A 22,725-nucleotide genomic window follows, 5' to 3' on the forward strand; every position below is an offset into this window, starting at 1 on the left:
TGAGTAACACATCACTAACCACCATCACTGACGATACAGCACAGCGACAACAGCAAACACTCGGGTGGGGGGCTTACACTGTGCCCAGTGCCGAGTTCCCCACGCATTCTCTCTTACTTCTCCCAACAGCCCTGTGCGGTGTTCCACCTTCTCCTTTCCTGGACGTACAAACGGAGACTTACCCACTGTCCACCGTCATTCACCTGATAACCAATGAAGCCAACTCAAACACCATTAAATGAACAGGTGTTCAGAGATGACCCCACGGAGTCATGGGAACATCACAGTGTCTTGCCAAGCAGCCTCCCATGAAATGTCAAACTGATAATCGGATGACACTGTTTTGTGTTCACTTGTTGAAGGCGCAAGCATCTCTCTTTTTGTCGCTGTAACCTGTAAACGCCAGCTCCGTGTTATGAGGAGTTGCTAACCCTAACCCCTGCCGCCAGGAGCGAAACGCAAGACTCACTACAACCAAGGACAATGGCTGGGAAGACGTGAGGGCTCCGCTGCCTTTAACAGCTTTTCCAGTTTAAAAATCTGGCATAGATTTTGCGAGGCTGAGATATTAAAGAGCAGCACTGACAAAATAAAATGCAATCAGTATGACCTTGAAGGAGAGAGAAAATAATGTGGGTATAGGCATGGCAAGTTATCTGTTAGCTATCAACAGCTCAGCTTTTTAAATATGGAGGTTTGTGGGGGGGTTTAAATTGATTTCAGAGAGAGGAAGGGAGAGGGAGACAGAATCATTGATCGGCTGCCTCCTGCAGGCTCCCCACTAAGGATCAAGCCCGCAGCCCAGGCATGTGCCCTGACTGGAATCAAACCGGCTGACACTCGCAGGGCAAGACCTCAGCTTTAAATGGAGTTTCCATCGCCCCAAAAGAAACGACATGCCTTAAGTTTGACTGTTTCTCTCTGATGAACCAGTTGAGAAAAGATGCCTTTTCACTGGAAAAACACAGTCCTAAAAATGCAGCTTTCTCTGGAGGGTGACACAATGGAAAAGCAAAGCTCTCTGTGTAAACCGTAGGAAACACACCAGAACAGCTCGCCTACCTAGAGAGCACGACTCACCCCATGTCTGGGGCGAGAGATCACTGTCATTCCATCCCCTGTTGTTTGGTTTCATTAGGATGACATCAAATTAAGTCAAAGGGATGATATTCCATAGGGCAGTGATGGCGAACCTTTTGAGCTTGGCGTGTCAGCATTTTGAAAAACCCTAACTTAACTCTGGTGCTGTGTGACATATAGAAATTTTTTGATATTTGCAACCATAGTAAAACAAAGATTTATATTTTTGATATTTATTTTATATATTTAAATGCCATTTAACAAAGAAAAATCAACCAAAAAAATGAGTCCGCGTGTCACCGGTTCGCCATCACTGCCATAGGGTATTCTTTGTTATTATCTCCTAGGACCCAAACTCCCAATTATTTAAAGATTATGGTGCCAAGAATAAATATAACCCACTGTATTCAAAGGAATGGTATTTTTATAAATATGCAGGTGCTGCTCCTACTTATCAAATAATTACATGGCAAAGGATAAACAGAACCAATGAAATAAAACCTCAATAGTACTTAAGATTGAAATCTTTTACAAATATACCAACACACAGATATCAACCTAACTCCTTACAACAAAATAATGCTGAATAAAACAAATACCTGATGTCAAAACAAAAACACACACACCTGAAAAGTAATAGAAGAAAAAGAAAAGATGGGTGAATATAATCCTAGAATGAGAAGGTGGGAAGGCTTTTAAACATGACATAAAACTCAAAAGTCATGAAGGAAAACACTAAATTTGACTACTAAATGAAAACTACCTTATAGCTAAAGCACCAATAAAAAAAAGAGAGAGAGAGAATGGGAAAAAAAAGGTCTTTCTTATGACAAAAGGATACACTTCTTAATATATAAAGAGCTCTTAAAAGTCATTAGAAAAGGTAAACTAAGTAGGAAAAAATAGGCAGATTACACTAAACCAATTACAGAGAAAGGACACACAAATGGCTAAATAACCCACAAAAGATGCTAAACTTCACTCACAATAACATAAACACAAAACATCAAAGACAGACCAGGCTTCATGTATCAGAAGCAAAGATGCTACAATTCCATGAAGGTGTCGGCAACACAGGGAACCCGGCTTCTCTTTCGTGAGGACACTGGTACTCTCTGCCTTTGAGGAGGGCACTTCGGAAATATTGACCCAAACTGAACACGGACAACCCTCCTATCCGGCGTATTACAAGGGGTCTCCAGAGAAATGCGCCAATGGCGACCTATGGAAAGAGAGTTACCAGGGAGGATTGGCGCACACGATTTGGAGGCTGAGAAGTCCCACAGTCCACCACTTGCACCACGGAGGCCCAGGAAAGCTGGTGGTGTAGTTCCTGCCCGGCCCCAGACCCAGGGAGCCCATGGTCTAAGTCAGCCGTGGGCAAACTACGGCCCGCGGGCCGGATCCAGCCTGTTTGAAATGAATAAAACTAAAAAAAAAAAAGACCGTACCTTTTTATGTAATGATGTTTACTTTGAATTTATATTAGTTCACACAAACACTCCATCCATGCTTTTGTTCCGGCCCTCCGGTCCAGTTTAAGAACCTATTGTGGCCCTCGAGTCAAAAAGTTTGCCCACCCCTGGTCTAAGTCCTAGTCGGAGACTAAAGACCCAAGAACCAGGGGCTCCAGGGGCTCCTAGCTCGGCCGTCTTGCTCTATTCAGGTCCTCGGTGGATTGGATAATGCACCCCCCACATTGGCCAGGACAGACTTTCTACACTTAGTCTGATTCCATCTCATCTCTTCCAGAAACACCCTCACAAGCACACCCCGAAATAATGTTTTACCAGCTATCTGGGCCTCCCTCTGTCCAGCGAGGCTGACACACAAAAAGTAAGCAAACCACCTAACAATTCCGTTTCTAGGAATTTATTCTATGATCATATAACTATAAACAAGCATAACTATATCTAACAAAGATATCTGCTGTAGCTCTGTCAGAAAAACTACCCCCCCCCCCCAATAAATATCCATTAATAGGGGAGCTAACCAAGTTCACTATGGGATATTCATTCATACAGTGCCACGGTCATCAAAAATAGTTAGGTTTATATTTTGCTCAAACACATTGAGAAGGGGGGAACCAAGTTAGAGATTTGTATGTAAAAAGGGGACATGTATACACTCATTTATACACATATATGTAGAGACGCACATATATACATATAATTATAACAGCATACTTTTTTCCCCTGTGGGTCTAGACGTGGAGAAAGATGTTTACTCTTTATTTTTTAACCCTTCTGAAGAGTTTGAGTTACTTTTTTTTAATTAAAAAAAACCCCTTTATTGTTGAAGATATTACATAGGTCCCCTCTTCCTCCCATTACTTTTAATGTGTATATATAATTATTATGATTTTAATAAGACACTAGCACATCGAATCTCTATGTCAAACGCAAAATATTTGGCGGAAAAAACGTAAAGTACCATATTGTGCAAAAACATTAAAAAATCAGAAGGTTACTGTTAACAATAAAAATGCACTTTTTAAAAAACTCAGAAGGGAGCTATTCTGCCAACATATCAGGATGGCAGACTATTTCTTCATTTTTACCTTTTGATATTATGTATGTGAATATATATTCATGAAAGCATGAAAATATATTCCTTTATGTTATTATTGTTTCATATTTCAGTATTTTATATTTGCCTGGGTTAATGGTCCAAGTGTTTTAGTTTGAATTAATTTTTAAACAATGACCTACTGGAAAATGGATTTCAATTCTTAAATATTCCATTTATTTTTCTCCAGTGATAAATTAAGAGAAAATGATCACTGGGTTAAACAGTGAGTTTTCTGTATTTGCAGTGTTTCTGCATGACGGATTTTGTAATTATCTCAGTCTCCACGTTCTAAACAGCTTGGAGGTGTCATTTACATGAACTGAGTGTCCTATTTTTGCCTAAAGTATATCTTTAATTATAAGCTAAACCCTAATTATACAAAAAGTTGCATGTCTAAAATTTTACCCCTCAATTCACACTGACAAAAAAAAAAAAAAAGATAGGATTAGCTTAACCAAACAATTTACACTTAAATTTCCTTCTCTGTAAAATGAGTGGTCTCTCTTGGCTGTGTTTGAAAGCCTTTAGCCCAACATCCATGTCCCTGAAGGTAGAATGACCCCAGGAAATGAATCCCACATGCGAGTCTGGAGTGATGCCACGCTATTGCTCCTGAAGACGGCTTAATCCAAAGACAGACAGAAACTATGGAAACGTAGCTACTAATGACCCTAGGGAACCCAATCCAAGTGGAAATAAAAATACCTAGAAGACACACACATGCTTCCAGCCCAGAATGATGATGCACCGATGTCTAAGAAGTATGCTGATGAGTTCCCATCAAGGCTGTGATTCTTAATCTGTTGTACCAGACCATGTAGGCATGGTCCCAGGCAAGCCAAAGATTGCTAAACAAAACTGTACGTGAGGATAAGCTGTAACTTTGTACTTAATAGGAGTACAATTACTTTTCAGCCCAACTGATACTTTAAGGGTGGGAAGACAGAACTGCATGCAACCAATATTCCTTAAGAATATTTCTGGTTGATACACTTTAAAAACACTGTCCCATGTCAAACTGATTTTTCATTGTCCCTTGAGTGAATTTTAAAACGATGGAGCTTGAAGGGGCTGGCACAGATGTTCTAATCCAACCACTGGCTTGTCGGCAGGAAACAGTCATTTTAACTCCCGGTGAAGCTTTCGAAAGAAGTGGGTGAAAAGGTGCCTTACACGCTGTGCCAACTGGCTGCACGGGGTCATGGATAAGGACATGTCAGGGGCCAACTGCCCCAGATGCCGGCTTGGGAGGGGGCCGGGAAGCCATGCTCTCTGACTGTAATTAGAGATCAGATTCGGGGCTGCTGCTGGTGACGTGTCCTCGGCAGAGGGGGCACAGGCCAGCTCCCTCAGGCAAGGCCTCGAGAATTAATTACGATTGGCAATTGTCGTAAGTAATATAGATCCAAAAACCCACATCTGCTTTTTTCTACAAGGAACTGCTATTCTCATATTTCATGGATGTGGCACAGGTGCCAAGACATGGAGCTGAGTCTGAAAGCAGAAGAGCAACATTTTAGAGGTCAACGTCAAGTTTTATGTTCTGCTGAGTCCTGTCTACCTGCCTGTGTTGGAGGACCAGGTAACAGTTCATGATAGCCCAGCAGAGCCAATGCACGGCCGCAGGCGGGCCACCCACTCAACACAACAGTATGCTGGCCTTTCCTGGCAGGGTCACGAGTGGATTCTGTTGACAGCAGCTCCGGTGAGAAGCTCGGGGTGCAGAGCTGGTGGACATGCATGACCTTTTCCCAGGGTGCCGGCCGGACAAAGAGAGTGGGAGGGACGAATCACCCGGGAAGCTTGGAGTCACCTCTCCGATTTCACTCCGGGATTTCGAATCCAAATTTAGGAAAGAAAATTTGACTGTTCACAAAACAAGGATAAGGTGTAGAAGGCATATGAAGCTAAAATGATGTTCCAGAGACTTCTTTCCACCTGAGGGCGAGAGCGTCGGGGACCTTTGGCCTTGCACACCACACTCTGGGCAGAGGCCAGAAGTCCCCTTGGTCCCCCCTGACGAGGGTGACAGACGCATCCGAACGCTCCTGAGTGACAAAGGTCCTCAACTCGGGAAGAGTCGGGGTCATTCATTGTTCATTTGTCTACTTTTTTCAAGATAAAAATAACTTTATTGCATATTCTGAAATCCATGCTCATTGTAACAATAACCGCCCCCCCCCCCAAAAAAAAGTGGGAGGAGACAGCACAGGAAGCCACTTATTTTTAAGTAAAAAACTGTTGAGAAACACAGTTAAGCCCTCGGTATAAATCACTCCACCCTCGCCTCTCTTGTGCACTTTATATAAACATATGTGGAGCATGACATAAATCAGCTCACATTATAATTTAATTCTGTATATACTAGATTTACAATATCCTGGGTTTGGGGGCCTTATTCGTGCATCCCACAATTATTTATTGAGCACTTGGAAAGTGCCAGGGAGAGGGCTGGGAACTAGACAGGCATGTGAGTTCAGTCAAGACAGTGGGTGAGACTTCAAAATTTGCACCACTACCTCCAGAATAACCAAAATAAACATTTAAAGATACAGATTAATAACTCTGTGGACCACACAAAAGCCTGAAGTTCAAAAGCAGTCAGGAGCAGCCAGGAAATGGATCTTCAATGTAACGGGTCACGCCCCTGCCCCCAGGGCAAGGAGAAAAGCCAGGCACAGAGTGGGGCTGGGATTCCTGGCCGCAAGAGGAGGCTGACCAGCCGTTCCAGCCCTGGGGCTCCAGCTAATGCACAGCTCTGCTGTGAGCACAGCCACAGAACCCGGCCAATCCCCTGCAGGCTCAGGCCCGGACCTGTGGTGAAACCCAGCGTCACCATGCGATGGACACCTGGGCATCAGATACACGTCTGCACTGGGGGACTCGGGAGGGAAACGAGGTGACTGTACCACCTGGATAGGAAGGAAGCCCGAAACGAAGACACAGAGCCACCAAACACAATGACTACCAGGGCACCTGACTCAGGAAGAAAGGAAAACAACAGAGCAACGCCCGGATGACTGTGTAAGTTTTCCTGAAGCATAGCTGACACGCCATAAACTGCACATACGGAAGTGTGCCGCCATCAAGATATGTGCATATCCGTGACCTTCAGAAGTGTCTCTGCACTGACACCTCACTACTGACTACAGTAGCCTCACAGCCATTTGCTCTCCTATTTCTAGTCTCTTAAGGCAGAAGCTGAGCTCACAGAGACCCTTCTCCTTTCCGAACACAAGAGTGACCGAGGGCTAAAAGTTTCCCCCCCCAAGTCCTGCTTTTCAAGCATCCAGCAAATTCTGATGTGTAGTGTTTGCATTTTTATTCAGTTCAGGAATGCTTTCTAATTTAATTATTTTTTATTTGATCCATGATTATTTGGTACTGTGTTATTTAGTTCCAAATATTTTGGGATTTTCCAAATATCTTTTATTGATTTAAAGTTTAATTCCATTATGGTGGGAGAATATATATATATATATATATATATATATATATATATATATATATACTTTATAAGACGTGAATCATGGTAAGTTTTTAAAAAAGAAAACATTTTTTAAAGTCTCACAAATTTGTAAATAACCTATTTAATTGACGGAGCAGGAGGCTGTAGCATAATTTCTTGCAGGAACTATCTGTTACAAAATGTATCTAGGATATAGAGCCTGGCTTCCCTTTTTCTCCTCTTAAATAAAATATTTAGGTCAAACAATTACCTTGTTCTATCTTTTCTTCAGGAGATATGGTCAACTTGTTAAATCCTTCATTCACCATGTCTTATACCACAGTTCCCAACTGAGGGTTCAAAGAGCCCCCTGAAATAGTGAATTGTGTGCATAATTTGCATATAAGTGGTTCTAGGCATTTTTCTGAGAGGAGAGTTTGGAATTTTCCAATTCTCAAAGCAACTCAGAAGGGACTAAGAATCACTGTGTCATACCTACAGTTCACTGTGATCCGTCTGGTGTATGGTACAAATTCAGGTCATAAATTATGGGTTGACGGGTTTCATCTCCTAAGGATAAGTATGTTTACTCTCGTTTCTGGAAAGAACCTCAAAAGCTAACAAGTTCATTCACCTGCCTTCAGGCAAAATGCTTCCAAAATTATCTGAGTCAGATGAAAAGGAAAAGTCCGTTTATTTTTCCCTCTGGGAATGAAATTCCAGCTGCGCCCTCGGTAACCTATTACATTTTAACCACCACTGTAAAATGTATCTTTGGCCAACAGCATATTACTTTCCCCACTTTATACACAGCTGTGAACGTGCTCATCTTTTCCAGAGGAGACATATCGCAAACGTCTTGTTGCGGGCCATTCTCAAACCTAAGGACTCCGGGGATAAGTGTGCAGGTACAGGTCCAGCTCACGCACGTCGGGCTGACATCGGCCAATACATCAGAGCCCAAGTATGAGCCAGTTACTAACAACATGAGCACAGAGTCGCAGGAAGCTGGAAAACCCTCGGATAATACACTGCAGGGAGGGCCTCTGCACTGTCGTCACAAGTGTGGGTGTGATGGCATCTGGTAGGGATGTGACCTAACTGTGGGCCTCAGCAACCTTCACCCGCCTGGCCTGTGGTCAGCCTTGTCACCTCCCCAATGGGTACAGTGCACTCCAGGCTTCCCAAGTGCACCCCCTTACCTGTCTCTTGCACATGTCTGTGGTCCTCTCTGTGCAAACACTGGGCACCCCAAACCCCCGCCCCTAGCAGCAGCCCCTGCTTCCCTCTGAGAACCTGCCCACTGGCTGGGATCCAGCTGTACCCTGAAGGGTCACTTTCTGCATGTCCAGGGACATGGCCCGCTCTGGCCTGAGCACCCCAGCGAACGGCTCCATGGCCTGTGGGCTGCAGCAGGCCTTCTCCAGTGAGGTCTGGCCTGCACCCTGGGGAGGGGCCCCTGTCAAGTTTATCCTCCCGTGGCACTCTCCCTGAGCTAACGGTTTCCCAGAGAGTCCCTTGAACATCTCACAGTTACTCTCCTGGCATAGCTTCCTCATTCTCTGTATGAAAATCCTCCTGTTTACATCGCTGTGGGGTCTCTGTCTCCTGATGGGACCCAGGCTGACAGTCACGACGTGTTAGTCTTGGATCGTACTCACAGGGAGTATCTGCTAACAGTGCATCTCCCATTGTTTGTAACTTTCCTTCTAGTTTAATTGTATTACGGTTAAAGAATTCCTATGCGTTGGAATTTATTGACATTCTTATAACATAACGTATGGCTAACTTTTTAAAAATGCTGCCAGAAACCTGAACAGAAGGTGCAGTCTCTATTTTCAGGGTGCAGAGGTGGATAAAATTCTATTAGACAGTCTTAGTCAAGTTTTATATTTCTATTAGAGGTGGATATGTTTTCTATTAGATCAATCTTATTCACGTTTTCGTATCTTTTATAGAGGAGTCAACCCATGTTTTATATAAAAAGCCGGACAGTAAATAGCTAGGCTTATGGGCTTTAAGGATTCTGCTGTAACTCAACTCCACCGCTGAGGTGCAAAAGCAGCCACAGGCGATGTGTAAACAAATTGTCCCTGTGGCTGTATTCAATAAAACTTTATTTACAAAAGCAGGCAGTGGGCCAGAGTTGGTCCACAGGCCCTAGTCTGTCGACTCCTGATCTACATTATTATTTTTGTCCATGTGGCTGGTCAGGCAAGGAGAAAGATGTGTCGCATCTCAATACTACTGTGTTGTTGCTGCTGCTTATTTCTCCCTGCATGCATCCTGCCCTTCTGATTACGTTGATCTGTGCCTGTGGACTTTCTTCCTTACCACTGGGACATCCTCTCTTTGTCCTGTTAAAGGTTTTCTCTGTGTGTGTGTGTGTGTGTGTGTGTGCGCGCATTAAATCTTATATTTAATACAGGAATACATTTAGAAAGAAAACATAACATAAGACAATGAAATTAAGACCAAAGATAAGTTTAACAATAACAGCAAACAAATCTCAGAATGTGTAAACATCAAAACTTTCACAAACATGAGTGTGAAATAGTCCTAGAAATTTATCTATAATGAATTCTCCATCTGACTTTCTTAAACTATTTTTAATCTTATTTGCTATAAATACGATTACCGTCCTACATAATATATCGTATCTATCTGTACTAGTATATGCACACATGCCGTTGTGAGTCTTTTATACAAGAGCACGTGGTTGTGTTAGTCCCTTCTCTCCGGTCCACAGAACCTCCCGTTTCCTGCCCTCACGAGAGCTGGCTGCCAGGGTCCAGCCCTCGGACTGGAGCTGGGGCAGTTGGTTCCTGCTGCTATTTTCCCGTAACTTCATGCCAAGCTCGACACCAGAGATCCTCCCGCTCTGACTGGGGCAGGGCCAGTGCCCTGGGGTTCAGGCTGTTCCCTCACGTCATTGTGAGCCCACTGCCTCTCTGAGACCCTCTATTTCACGTGGGTTATTATTTAATATAAGCCAGCACTGACTGGTTCCCCCCCGTCTTCTTTCTCGGTTAAACCAAACCTTTATTTGATGAATGCAATTAAGCCCATAGAATTAGTCTTCCGAACGGCACTCGCCTTCCTTCAAGCCAGAGGGCAGGAAAGGGAAACCTTCGCAGCCTTGGAGAACTGAAGGGTGAGGCACAAGTGATTCGTTCCCTCGGTCACCTGCACCCCTAGTCCTTGGATCCCCAAGTCTGGAGAGGTTTTCAGGGGGATTTGTGGAATACCATCCGCCAGCCCTCTGACTGACTGCTCTGACCGGTGGAGGGGAGGGGGCGGGTGGCCACGTGTCTATGTGGTGGGTCCTCTAAGTTGGCCCAAACTCCAAGGTTCTGTTGGGCTCTTTTCCTGTATTCCGTGGTCTTCTGTAGCCGCGCCTATTTTTATCTAATTCCACTTATTTCATCCTAATTCTGCGGAATTAGGGGACATGCTCCCCTTCTTTGTTTCTGGGGAGCCCTGCATGCCAAGCACAACCCCAAAAACTGTTTTGAAAGAGAACTGATCCCCATAACAAAATTTTTTCCCTTCCCAGAATTCATTTCCTGCATTTTTTTTAAACCTCACCTTCATTAAGAAGGATCTGAGATTCTGCTTTCCTTAAACATCTAAGCCACCTGGTTTTAAATAAAGTAGAAATGTAGTCATTCCAAGCCAAATGAGCCTCTGAAATTTCTCCTGGCTCTAGTTTTGAAAGGAATTAAAATAGCATGAAGACTCCAGACATCATGAAATTCAAATAGCATTACTTCAGCCCCGGCAGTGTTTGGAGAGACACACGACCAGGTGAGCCCTTACCAGCGGGACGAGCAGGCTGACGAGGTCTGTCAGGGGTTTGCTGAGCAGCAGCAGGTCCTCCGCCGCCTGAGTGTCGCCCCCGGAGCCAGACTTCTGCGCCTTGAAGGAGGGAAGAGGAGGGGGTCTTGGAGATTAGTCAGCTTGGCCCTGGAGACAGCTCCCCCCAGCCGGGCAGATAAACACGGCTGCGGTGTTATTCCCCCTCGGCCCCCTGAACAGAGGGTGCGCACATGACAAAGGGTGCACCACGGCCGCCACCACCAGCTCGGGCCACAGAGGCAGACCGGGTGGTCCACAGAGAAAGCGCCAACAAGGGCTGTCCCTGGGGAAGTGATGTCCACAGGCTGCAGGGGACACCAGCCTGAAGGAGGGGCTCCTGTCCCCGATGTTGGGGTGAGGAGACTGACGCGCAGAGAAGTACAGCAGTTCGTGTGAACTCACTCCCACATGCCGTGGGTCAAAGCTGGAGGATGAGCGAGGCTCTACGACGCCACATCCCCCGCGCCTCTGCCCGGGCATGTTCTGCACGTTAGACGATGCACCCCTAATGCACCCTGCCGTATTTCCTTCTCCGCAGGCACACACGCCCACAAGGGACACCTAGAGTACGTGTCCAACAGAATACCGCATGCAAAGCCTTCAGAGAAGGTCTAGAAAGTATAGGCTTCAACTGAAATTAAAATCAGAGATGGGAAGCGAGTGATTTTCATTCTAAGTGTGCCTCCTTTTAGGAGTTCTACAGAACTGTCTAATTCCAGGGATTTCTAACACAGACAGGCATAATTTCACCCTGGAAAAGGCACTGATTAGTAATTTTGTTTGCTACAGAATACACATATTTCATTCAATACTTCCTCTGTGTTTTTTTATTTCACTCGGAAGGAAAAAAACTGCTTTTGGGTGATGACCTTTGCCAGACCAGGCTGCAGGCTGCCCCACCTGCGGGCATGAGCCTGGACTCCAGGACGCTTCTCCCAAATGCCCAGTTTCCTTCTGCTCCTCAGGCCGATGGACAGACCGTGAGCTGCCTGCGTTCTTTGGTTCAGAAGAATTTTAAAATCAGACGCCTGCCTTTTAAGCACTTGCACCATAAGGGGAACAATGCTAGAATTCCGTTCCAGAGAACAAGAGGCAGCACTATCCCAGGGTCAGGACCTCTCTGAATCGTGGCTGTTACTTCCACCTTCTGAAACGCTACTGGAGACAGAACATCGGCCTCTTCACCTTAACCGGCCAAGGGTCTTGACCCACCCGGGTGTTACACTCTGGGCAAGAGAGGACGGTACACTGAGCTGGGTGGTAGCAGCAGGGTTTGAAAGAAGTGGCTGGACTGGTTAGGTATTTAAGGTGAAAGTCTCCATTTATTTTGTGACAGGTCAGATGTGGAACAAGAAAAAGGAGGAAATGTTAAGGATGACGCCCAGGTCTGGAGCTGGCACAGCAGGACAAAGGTGGCGGTACTTTGCTGGCAGGAGGTTCATGTAAGGCAGGACCAATTCTGCATCACAAGGCAGGCGGGGGTAGGGGCTGAACGCCTAAGGGAGACTCTGACACCTGCCTCCCTCCACTCCCTACTTTCCTGGGACACATTCCTGCATCATGTCCCTCCCCTCCCTGAAAAAGAAAAGTGCTTCATAAGTCTAAGCGCTACTGTCATTTTAAACACTGGCAGTCCTCAATCCCCTGATTCCTCCACTTCAGAGACATTCCCGTTAGACCAGCGGTTCTCAATCTGTGGGTCGCGACCCCTTCTCAACCTGTGGGTCTCAACCTGGTGGTCGAGCGACCCTCTCACAGGGGTCGCCTAAGACCATCCTGCATATCAGATATTTACATTATGATTCATAACAGCAGCAACATCACAGTTATGACGTAGCAATGAAAATAATTTTATGGTTGGGTCACAACATGAGGAACTGTATTTAAAGGGCCAGAAGGTTGAGAACCACTGCGTTACGTTAGACGTGTAGGAATGCGGGAGACTCCAGTGTGGAGCGTGTGTATGATGGGAGAGGTGGCTGGTGGCTCGGACGGTACAGACGGCTCAGTGTTCCAGGAGACGGTGTCTTTGGTGCACACTCTGTTTCTCTTCCCAGCCCTTTCCCCTCACTCAGTCTCAAGGACTCCCCTCTCTCAGACTGACGCCAGGTGCCCTGCAGATCAAAGTCAGGAGTGAAGCCAAAAGCAATACATGGCAGATGATATAGCAGAGGCTTTAGAAAGACGACAGCAGTAAAGTATGCAGTGGTGTTGAAGAAAATGAGAAAATTAAAAACAGTGATCTACTCGTACACTAGCAAAGAAAGAAAGAATTAGAATATAATTCTATTAAGGAGTTTTCTTTTAAACAACCTTGACTATCAACCTAATAGTCACTTCTAATAAGAGATTTCTGTTGCTCTGGAATTTCTGAACTTCTGATTCCTTAAAGAAAATTTTTTAAAATATGTTTTTATTGATTTTAGAGAGAGGAAGGGAGAAGGGGAGAGAGAAACATCAACGATGAGAGAGAATCATTGACTGGCTGCCTTCTGCATGCTCTCCTACTTGGGGATCAAGCCCCAAACCGGGCATGTGCCCTGACCGGGAATTGAACCACCTCCTGGTTTATGAGTTGATGCTCAACCACTGAGCCACACTGGCTGGGCCTGATCCCTTTTATATTTACAATCCACAAAATATTTCTTTCACAGATTGATATCATCAATGTATCTGTGAACATAACTAGCAACCACATCCTGAAGATTTACATAAAACTCCTACAGACACTGAAATAAGAACAGCTATTCTCTGAAGAGACATGAGAGGAGAAACCTTAATTCAGGGTTCCATAAGTACTGAACAATGCTCTACTGTTCATTCAGGAAGATTCCAGATGAGCAAAGAAAACAACTAAGTAGTTCCGAGGCCATTTTCACCTACTGGCTTTACAAGTGTGCGGTAAACACGAACGACCATGTTTGTCGAGGAGATCTTGGAATGACTTATCAACCACACTCGATAAGCTAAACACTCGAGCAGCTTCACTGGAGGTAAAAGTTACCAGTTATCACAATGATGAGTAACAGAGCCTAAACCAGGCTCGCGGGAGTCATTCTTGGCTCTGCTACGCTGGCTCTTGGCGAGGTATCAAAACAGTCTGGTCTCCCTGCTAGCTTCTGCATCTACTCAAGCCAACAGGCTATCACTCAACATACGCCTCTTGCAATTCTACCAGGATTCAGAGTGTAACAGTGGATTCCTATCAGCTGTGTGTTTTCATGCGACCTAAGTATCAGCTGACTCAGTCAGAGAGAGAGCAGTACATGAAACAGGCATGTGGAAGCACCTAACATGGAAAGTACTTAACAAACCCACGCCCCCTTCCGTCATAGAGCACAGTACAGTTTGGGGCACATGGACTGAATACACTTCTAAGTCTCAAATCCACCTGCAATTCCATGTTACTGGTCAAAAGGGAGAGCAAGTACTTGTTTACATGTTGCGTTATGGATGTGTGTATATGTGTATATAAACATGTGTGTGTATGAATGGATGCATGGGCCTAAAATCTCGACCCACTGCTCCTGGCAAGCTGTTTCCCACTGGGGCGGCTGGGCCCACCCGTGGGCAGGAAAGGCTGCACACTGCTTGGCCAGCCCCGGGTGCCCGCAGGGCTACTGGTCTCAGCCAGGAACGGTTCCCCGATTAGAGCTCGTCAAGTCTCTGCTGAGGCCCCTCCCGCTTTCCTTTCCGATTTTGTAATCACATGATCTGTTCTTGGCATTGGTCACCAAAGATGGCTTATTTGATAGTCTCTCTCTACAGGATCTAAGTTCTTTCTGAAAAGTAAAGACACTTTAGAGGCAGATTAGCAAGATGAGACTGACAGGGGTGTGGTGCGGTGCAGGGCTGTGCCAGACCTGGGCCGAGGCCCCTACCTGCAGGGCCAGCCGCACGACCCCAGACGTGTAGGTCAGCATGCCGTGCAGCACGTCCAGCAGGGAGCAGAGCAGCGCGGCTGCTGTCTCGTTGTTGTTTTTGTTGTCCACGTCCAAGCACAGTGTGGCCGTTTCGGTGAACAGGTTACAGACATGATGGACCAGTCCTGAGGGTGAAAAGGAGAAGGGCAAAATAGTCACCATCATATGAAAATAATGTGTCCCATAAACCCAACAGAGCAGCTCTCCACGATGCATAAATGCTACTTAGCCCTTCAACTCTGCTGTGTACCAGGTACGCGTGGGACAGTTTCGTAAATTGCAGGTTCCCAGGGCTCACCCCAGAGAGGCTGCTCAGGGGCCTGGGATGCGGACTAGGAAGATACGTGTTAAGCGAAACTACACTTTGGAAACACATCCTACAGGGTCAGGCTTCGCTGGGGCGGAGGACTCCCCGCCATGGAGGGAAGCGTGCGGCGTGGGAACAGACTGTCCCAGGTTCGGCTCAAAGGTCCAGCTCTTCATGCTAAGGATCAGGAACCACCCCGGGCTCTACAAGTAACTGGGTCATTTCTAGAGGATAAAGCATGTTTTTTCTGCGGTATTCCAAAAAAATTAAAATGCGAGATTAACTGTGATTTAAAGAATCGGACATTGAGAAATGGCCAGCTTCTATCATTTTGTCTCTGCAAACCTCATATGAAGGGTTGGTCTTCGTTAACTTTTAGTTTGACGTAGTCTGTCACAAATTCATTTCCACATCTTGGGGTGTGTTATTGCTTATATTTAAGTATGACATTTCTATTGTTACTGTTACATAGAATTAAACTTGGAATTCACAAAACTGACTCAGATGTAAATGTGGCGAAAATACAACATGAACAATGTTATAAGCCTAAATGGTGAATAGGACTTAGGCACAGATAGTCTGAATGTTCTAGAAAAAGTGATCTTCAAATATAAATATTTTACCCAAGCAGATGGGGGAGGGGGTGAGCATGGTAAGGAAGTCTGACATGTACTATAAACTGGATGCTATTGCACCTGCAATCCATTCATCCCAGTTCTCATGAAGATCGATCAGATGGAAACTCTGCCAAGCAGAGGCATTCAAACAACGCACCCCCTCTCGTTTCCAGTAAATCGATCTGGTTTCCCCAGATGAGGGCAAAGCAGTTCTTAGACTACAAATGCAGCTGATGTTGTCACTAAAGGCAGAGAAAAACCAAACTCCTTGTGGCAAAAACTGGTGCAAGCCACAAAGCTGAAGGTAAGTACAGCTGACGGAAAGCGGAATGAATTATTATTGCCCAGTTAATCAAGCGGCAAGGTCCGACAGCTCATACCATCAACGGCACGCGGTACAGAAAAGCAATTATTGAAACATGGGCATTACGGCCACAGGCCCTCCCCTCCGAGTGAGACCGCATCCCTCATGGGCTAGGAGTCAGCCCCTGGCTTTCGAGAGCTGCAGACAGGGTAGGAGGGCTGTACAACATAGTCTTTAAGAGAGAGATGTTTTCCTTTGGGGGGGCCCACAAAGACTGGGTGACATGTTGTAGATGGTCCAAGGTACAGGGCAAGGGGCCGAGTACAGGTGAGGTCCAGCTATGGGATCAGTGGCTCTTCAGAAGGCGGAGGCAGACCCTAGGTCCCCATGTCCCTGCTGCTTGATTCAGACTGAACAGCTGGGGAGCAACAGTGAACCTGACCTTCATTCCGTCTTCGAGGAAGGAGGGCAAGGCTGGGATGGCATTCTCTCCCGCCGGCTACGGGAAAAGACGGGCACCCAACGCCACGCCCGGATTGGGCACCCTGACGTCACCAGCTGTCAGGGAAGGTGCTCGTGAGATTAGAAATGAAATAGGACGTAAAACATTCCTTCCCAACAGTGGCAGTGCCAGCAAAGCCAGCACAGGCATCTGGGAGAGCGCGGTGCTGTCTCCCTGTCCTCTGCTCAAATGCCAGCAAAACAACTTCTTCATACTCCGTCCTAACACCTCGAAGAGAAGCCAACATTCGTGAAGCCAAATAACCCAGCAACTATTTGCATTAATTATAACCAACTCAAAATAATACAAGAATTACTTTGTATTAATTATATGCAAATCTCTAAAGGAGTCACCCTCCACCCCCAAGTTATTTTCAAGTGTTTAATGTTCTGAGAATATTAATGTGCATGAGCTATTCCCAGCTCCAGCTCCAGTCACTGTGTCCTTATTATTACATTTTCAAAATCTGTTGGGAGTAGCGAGATGGTATGAGTACATTTTGAAATGCCAAGCTTTTGAAAACACTTCATATTTCTGTCATTAATGATTTGGACAGAACACTCTGAATCCCAAACAGAGCTTCCTTCTAGATAAGTTGACATCTACACACACAAAAACGGGGTGGTGCCCACGAGGGCTCATTCACGTTGACTCAACAGACAGCGCGGCAGAGGAGGGGAGAAGCGATGTGGGAAGCTGTTCTGTCCCACACTGATCAGCACTTAACCAGCAAAACCAGAATCAGCCACAGCAGCTGAGTCTCAGGTCTGCTTTTTAAATAGAAAGACATGGAGGGTGACCGAGGCCGTGCTGGTCTCGGACACACTGACAGGGTCCCTGGAGGCACCTGTGAACTGCGGGGTCCTGAGCCCCAGCTTCCAAGCTCGCTCGACCTCTCCCGGCCGAAGGGTAATGAGCAGCCACCCACACAGAAACGGCCCCTGCAAAAACATGTCCAGACATCCCTCGGGTTTCGAGCCGATGAACCATCTCAGGGCAGGTCTTTGCCTCTGTTAGTCCAGCTCCCCCATTAGAGGCCCCGGGAGTCTGCACGAGGCCAGCGCCTTTCCCTGGCCACCTCCTCCTCCGGCACTGGCATTGCCAATTCTGCACTCCCTCTGCCCGGGAGCTCTGGCTTCCGCTCTTCATCTGCGCCTCCCCCTCACACGGGGCCCCAAGACCGCGAGCCCCTGGAGTTTGGCTGTGCCCACAAGGAGAGCGACGCTGCACAAGTTTCGCAGATGAGTATGACGAGCCAACTCACAGTTCTGTGCTCGGATGAGATATAGGCTGGGGACTTCTCAAATATGACAGAGGCGAATGTTTTAATTAAACTTTTTCTTCCAAAAGCCGGAAGGGACTCTGTATTCAGAGCACTCGTTTTGATTTACATTCCTAAGAAAATTGTGTATATGGGAGTATCTTAAAAACAAACTCGTCCCAGCCCCCCTGAGCCCACACTGGTCCCTGGATCCTCCTATGTTTAGCACTTAGATCCACAGAGAGAGGAGACCACTGTATTGAATTATTCCTAGTATGTGATTTATTTAAAAGGCTTGACTCTCATACTAGCTGGTTTGGCTCAGTGGATAGAGTGTTGGCCTGCGGACTCAGGGGGACGGGGCTCTATTCTGGTCAAGGGCACATGCCCAGGTTGCAGGCCTGGTCCCCAGTGGGGGGCATGCAAGAGGCAGCCGATCGAGGACTCTCTCTCATCATTGATGTTTCTCTCTCTCTCTCCCTCTCCCTTTCTCTCTGAAATCAATAAAAATATATCTAATAAATAAATAAATAATAAAACACTCGACTCTCATTTTCATGGCTTTGGGGAATGTGGAAGAATGAATAATGCACCTTCCTCAAAGATGTCCACATCCTAAATCCCTGGAAACTGTGAACATTACCTCACATGGAAAAAGGGACTTCGCGAATGTGATTACGGACCTTGAGGGGGGGGGGGAGTACCCAAGTGGGCCAAATGCAATCACAAGGTTCCCGTAAGAGGGAGGCGGGAGGTCAGCGTAGTAGGAGACGACAAAAACAAGAGGTTGGAACGACGAGAGGAAGGAACCCCACCCAAAGAAGGCAGCGGCTCCTATAAGCTGTTCGGCTTGCGTTTTCAAGGCAAGGAAGTGGAAGCCTTCAGAAAGAAGAAAGCCCTGCAACATCAGGACCGTAAGACAATACATGGCTGTGTGTGTTAAGCAAGTAAACGTGTGGCTTTGTTGCTATGACAACAAGAAACCAATACAAGGAGGGAACAAAAGTCCTTCTCTTGGCTTGGTCTGCCCTCTTCACCAAGAAGTCAGCCACTGTTCCTACTGATGGGATGCACTTCTAAGCTTGCAGCAGCAGGTGGACCAAGAACTCGGCAAACCCAATTGGTCAGTATGTTCACTGCATTGTTTTGTGGGAAAAGTTTGTGAATTGGCTCATTTTTGTTTAGCCAAAACTATGGAGGGACACTACATCATCCAAATTATAATAGAGAACGCTCATTGGCCTGGGAGTCACACCCTGGTCTTAGTGTTAGTGTTAACAGAGGGCTGAGGCCCCTCATTCCATTTACAGAGCCTAATTCCCTCCTTAGAAAATGAGGAAGGAGCCTGTGTGATATCAAGGTTCCATTAGCTCTGATATTTTAGAATTATGTCCAGAATGCGGCAAATGAATGTTATTTATTCCAAACCTATTAAAACTCTTTATGGAAAACCATCTCTATACACTTTCAATAAAAATGGATAATAATAAACCGTTACTATTATTTATAAATCAATACTTAAAAGCTAAAAATTAGGTATTAGAATAAGTCAGTACAGAAAAGCAGTAATGATAGCAAAAAAGCCAGTATGGCTCTTACCAAGTGCCAGGTACTATTCTAAGTGCTCTAACAGGTATCTAACCAAAATCCCATGAACAACTCCATTTCACAGATGATGAAACTGAGGCTCAGAAAGGTTAGGTAACTTCGCCAAGGCCATCTGGCTCTACGGTCTATGCTAGTACCCACTATGCAAGATCGCTTTTTCTGTAACTGAAATGACAAAAAAAGGAAAATAAGACTATTAAGTCCAATGTGTAAATGAAAAAAAAACCCCAACAACAACAACAAAATAAACCTCACAACAAAAAGCAAGATTTGTTTTCAAAAGATGTAATGAGAAAGAGATAAGGGTAAGAAAGGTAAGGGAGAGGGCTTCATATACGAAGCCGAAGCTCTCCCACCACCAGAGAGCTATGAAGGGCTAAACGACAAGGAAAGAGAAGAGATGGAACTGCCATGGCACCAAGACATCCTGCCTTGGAAATAAATCTGCTTCATTCAAACCTTATTTTGCAAAAGTGATTTCAGCATTTGTGCACAGCGGGTCTATCAAGCCATGACAACCTTTTGCTTTGGTGACATCTTTCCTCATTAGTTCCCTGGCAGGTGCCAGTCGCCGAGCAAGCCCGTCCCAGCTGCCGCTGCAGGAGACGCAGAGCAGGATCAGGTATGCAACACTAGTCTACGGCCATACCACCCTGAATGCGCCCGATCTCATCTGATCTCGGAAGCTAAGCAGGGTCGGGCCTGGTTAGTACTTGGATGGGAGATATGCAACACGAACGCAGCCACGTAAATGACAGCCAGCAAGCGCGTTTCGGTTCAGTTTTCCGGCGGAGGAAATAAATTCCAGTGGGGAGCATCTCCACCTGCAGCTTTTACATATCACATTTCTGAACAACCTAAAGTCACACTGGACATCGATTCAAGCCATAAAGGGACTGGTTAAGTGCTCAGTTAAATACGGACGTAAAAGATGAAGCTGGCAGAAATAACCACAGAGGAAAATAAACGAGGGGACACGGTTAAAACAGGAGCACAAACAGGCATGTCCAGTTATAACCAGAGATTCTCAACACTGGCCTCTCAGTGACAGACACACACACACAAAATCAATATAGAGAAAATCCGATTAAAAAATCTGAACAGCACTCCCTCCCAATCACCTTGAGGCCAACGATTTTCACAGATTATTATATCCACAACCGCAGAATATACATTCTTCCCCAATACACACGAAACCTTCAAGACAGACCACATGCCAGGCCAAAATATTACGTCTCGATAGATTTCAAAAAATGGAAATCTTATAGAATGTGTTCTTTCAACACAACTGGAAAAAGGTTAGAAATCAATAAAGTATTTAGAAAATCCCCAAATGTATGTGTATTAAACAATAAACTTCTAAAACACCCATGGGTTAAAGAAGAAATCACAGGAAATTTTAAAAAATATGTCAAAATGATGATAAAAATATAGTGCTTAGATTAGAAAGAGCTCTGTAGCTATAAATGCTAGAAAAGAAGGAAGCTTTCAAATCAGTTCTATAAATTCCCATCTTAAGAATCCGGGGGGGGGGGGGGAGAGACGACACCAATTAAGCCAAAATAAATAGAAGGAATTAATAAAGAGAAAAGTAAATATCAATGGAACAGAAAATAGACAATTAGAATTTCTCCTAAACACTATACTTTTAACAGACTTTTACCAGACGCAAAAGACTATGTACTATATGACCCCATTTATGTGAAATGTCCAGAAAAGACAAATCTATAGAGAGCACACGCTGAAATGGGAAATCTGGCCCAGCAAAAATCTGACCTAAATCTTACGAGTCTGTATTACTTTCTGTCTTATGAAATTTGGTGACAAATATCAGGCTCAATTAAAATGGGCTCTGTTACATGCCTTTCCCTGGGCGAGCTTCATTCATTCATTCTGTCATTTTCTTGCCACTACTGCTATTGAGCCAGGAACTCAAGTCTCATAGGTAGAATGTAACAGAACATTGGGTTTCAAAGTTGTTTCTATTGTGAACAGCCAACCACTCTCAAGACAGAAAATGGAAAGAATGGTTTCCTACAGACCAAGGTGTCAGACCAGGGTGCATTTTACTTCCTTACTTGTTTAACATGCACACAGGACATGGTATATGAAAAAGTGGACCAGACTTAGGAAGGAGTAAAAATTGGTGGAAGAAGTAGAACTTAAGATATGCTGATGACACCATCTTAGTGGCAGAAAGTAGCAATGATCTGAAATGACCTGTGACAAAAGTGAAAGAAGAGAGAGCCTAAGCAGAACTGCATTTAATAGAAAAAAATCACTATTACAGAAAAAAATAGGCAATTTTAACAAATGCAATGAAGACAATGAAATTGTTAAAGACGTTGCTTACGTAGGTTCAGTTGTCAATTTAAATGGAGCCAAGAAGCCAGGAGAAGGCTGAGACTCACAGGGCACTGATGGAAGAATTAGGAAAGATCAAGAGCAAAGGTGTGTGGTTGGAGACCAAGGCTAAGATCACCCACACCCTCATACTCCTAATTACTAGGCACGGATGTGAACGTTGGCCAGTGATGAGGGCTGATGGGAAAAAAATGGTGTTTCATCTGAAAGACGGTGAGGGAGGAGAGCTCCACAGACACCCTGGACACCAGAAAGATGAATACGTAGGTCCTAGAGCAAATGAAACCAGGAACATTGCTGGAGGCAAAGATGACAATGTGAAGGAAAACCCCTATTCTGTAAAACTACTGTTTGGAATTCTCTGCTATTCTTTGGACGGCCTCTATCTAATTCTGAAAAAAAGTAACTTTGCTTTCTAGCCTGCTTGAATAGTGGGGGAGAGAAACTTAGCTGTCTGACCTTGTAGGCCAGAGACTAGAGACACCCCGTGCCATGCCAGGTGCATTTTTTAATTGGATAGAACTGTGTAGTTTTCAAGGCCGCCGCCAGCAAGCACACAAAGGGCTGGCTCTTCCACAAAAAGGGAAGTTCTGCTTGTAGCTTCGCTTAGAATTTGGATTCATTTCCCTAAGCCCGCCGAGGTGAATAAAGTGTAACTCCAAACTCTCAGAGCGCTGTTTGGTTCTTGTCCAGTTTTTCTGTAACAACAAAACTGAATCTGTCCTGCTTTGGGCACGTCATGAGAAGGCCGGGTTCTCGGGAAAAGACGGTGATGCTGGGACCGACAGGAGGCAGCAGGAAAAGAGGAAGACCACGTATGAGACGGATCGGCTCCATCAAAGCAGCAGAGCCGGAGTTTACAGGAGCTGAGCGGGGCTGCTG

The 22,725-nt window shown here is 45.4% G+C and overlaps 1 protein-coding gene across 2 annotated transcripts in view; it reads right to left on the reverse strand.

Moving 5' to 3' along the window:
- The window catches only part of ULK4 (unc-51 like kinase 4), a 251,617-nt gene that overhangs the window by 73,550 nt on the left and 155,342 nt on the right, over nucleotides 1-22,725 (reverse strand). For both annotated transcript variants that reach the window (XM_059664478.1, XM_059664479.1), the window contains exons 33-34: nucleotides 14,839-15,005; nucleotides 10,919-11,017 (exon numbers count right to left, since the gene is read on the reverse strand). In XM_059664478.1, the coding sequence (XP_059520461.1) occupies nucleotides 10,919-11,017; nucleotides 14,839-15,005 (266 nt within the window). The remainder of the gene's footprint in view (nucleotides 1-10,918; nucleotides 11,018-14,838; nucleotides 15,006-22,725) is intronic.

Source organism: Myotis daubentonii, chromosome 14 (genome assembly GCF_963259705.1).
Source record: "Myotis daubentonii chromosome 14, mMyoDau2.1, whole genome shotgun sequence".
In the NCBI taxonomy this organism is placed as follows: domain Eukaryota; kingdom Metazoa; phylum Chordata; class Mammalia; order Chiroptera; family Vespertilionidae; genus Myotis; species Myotis daubentonii.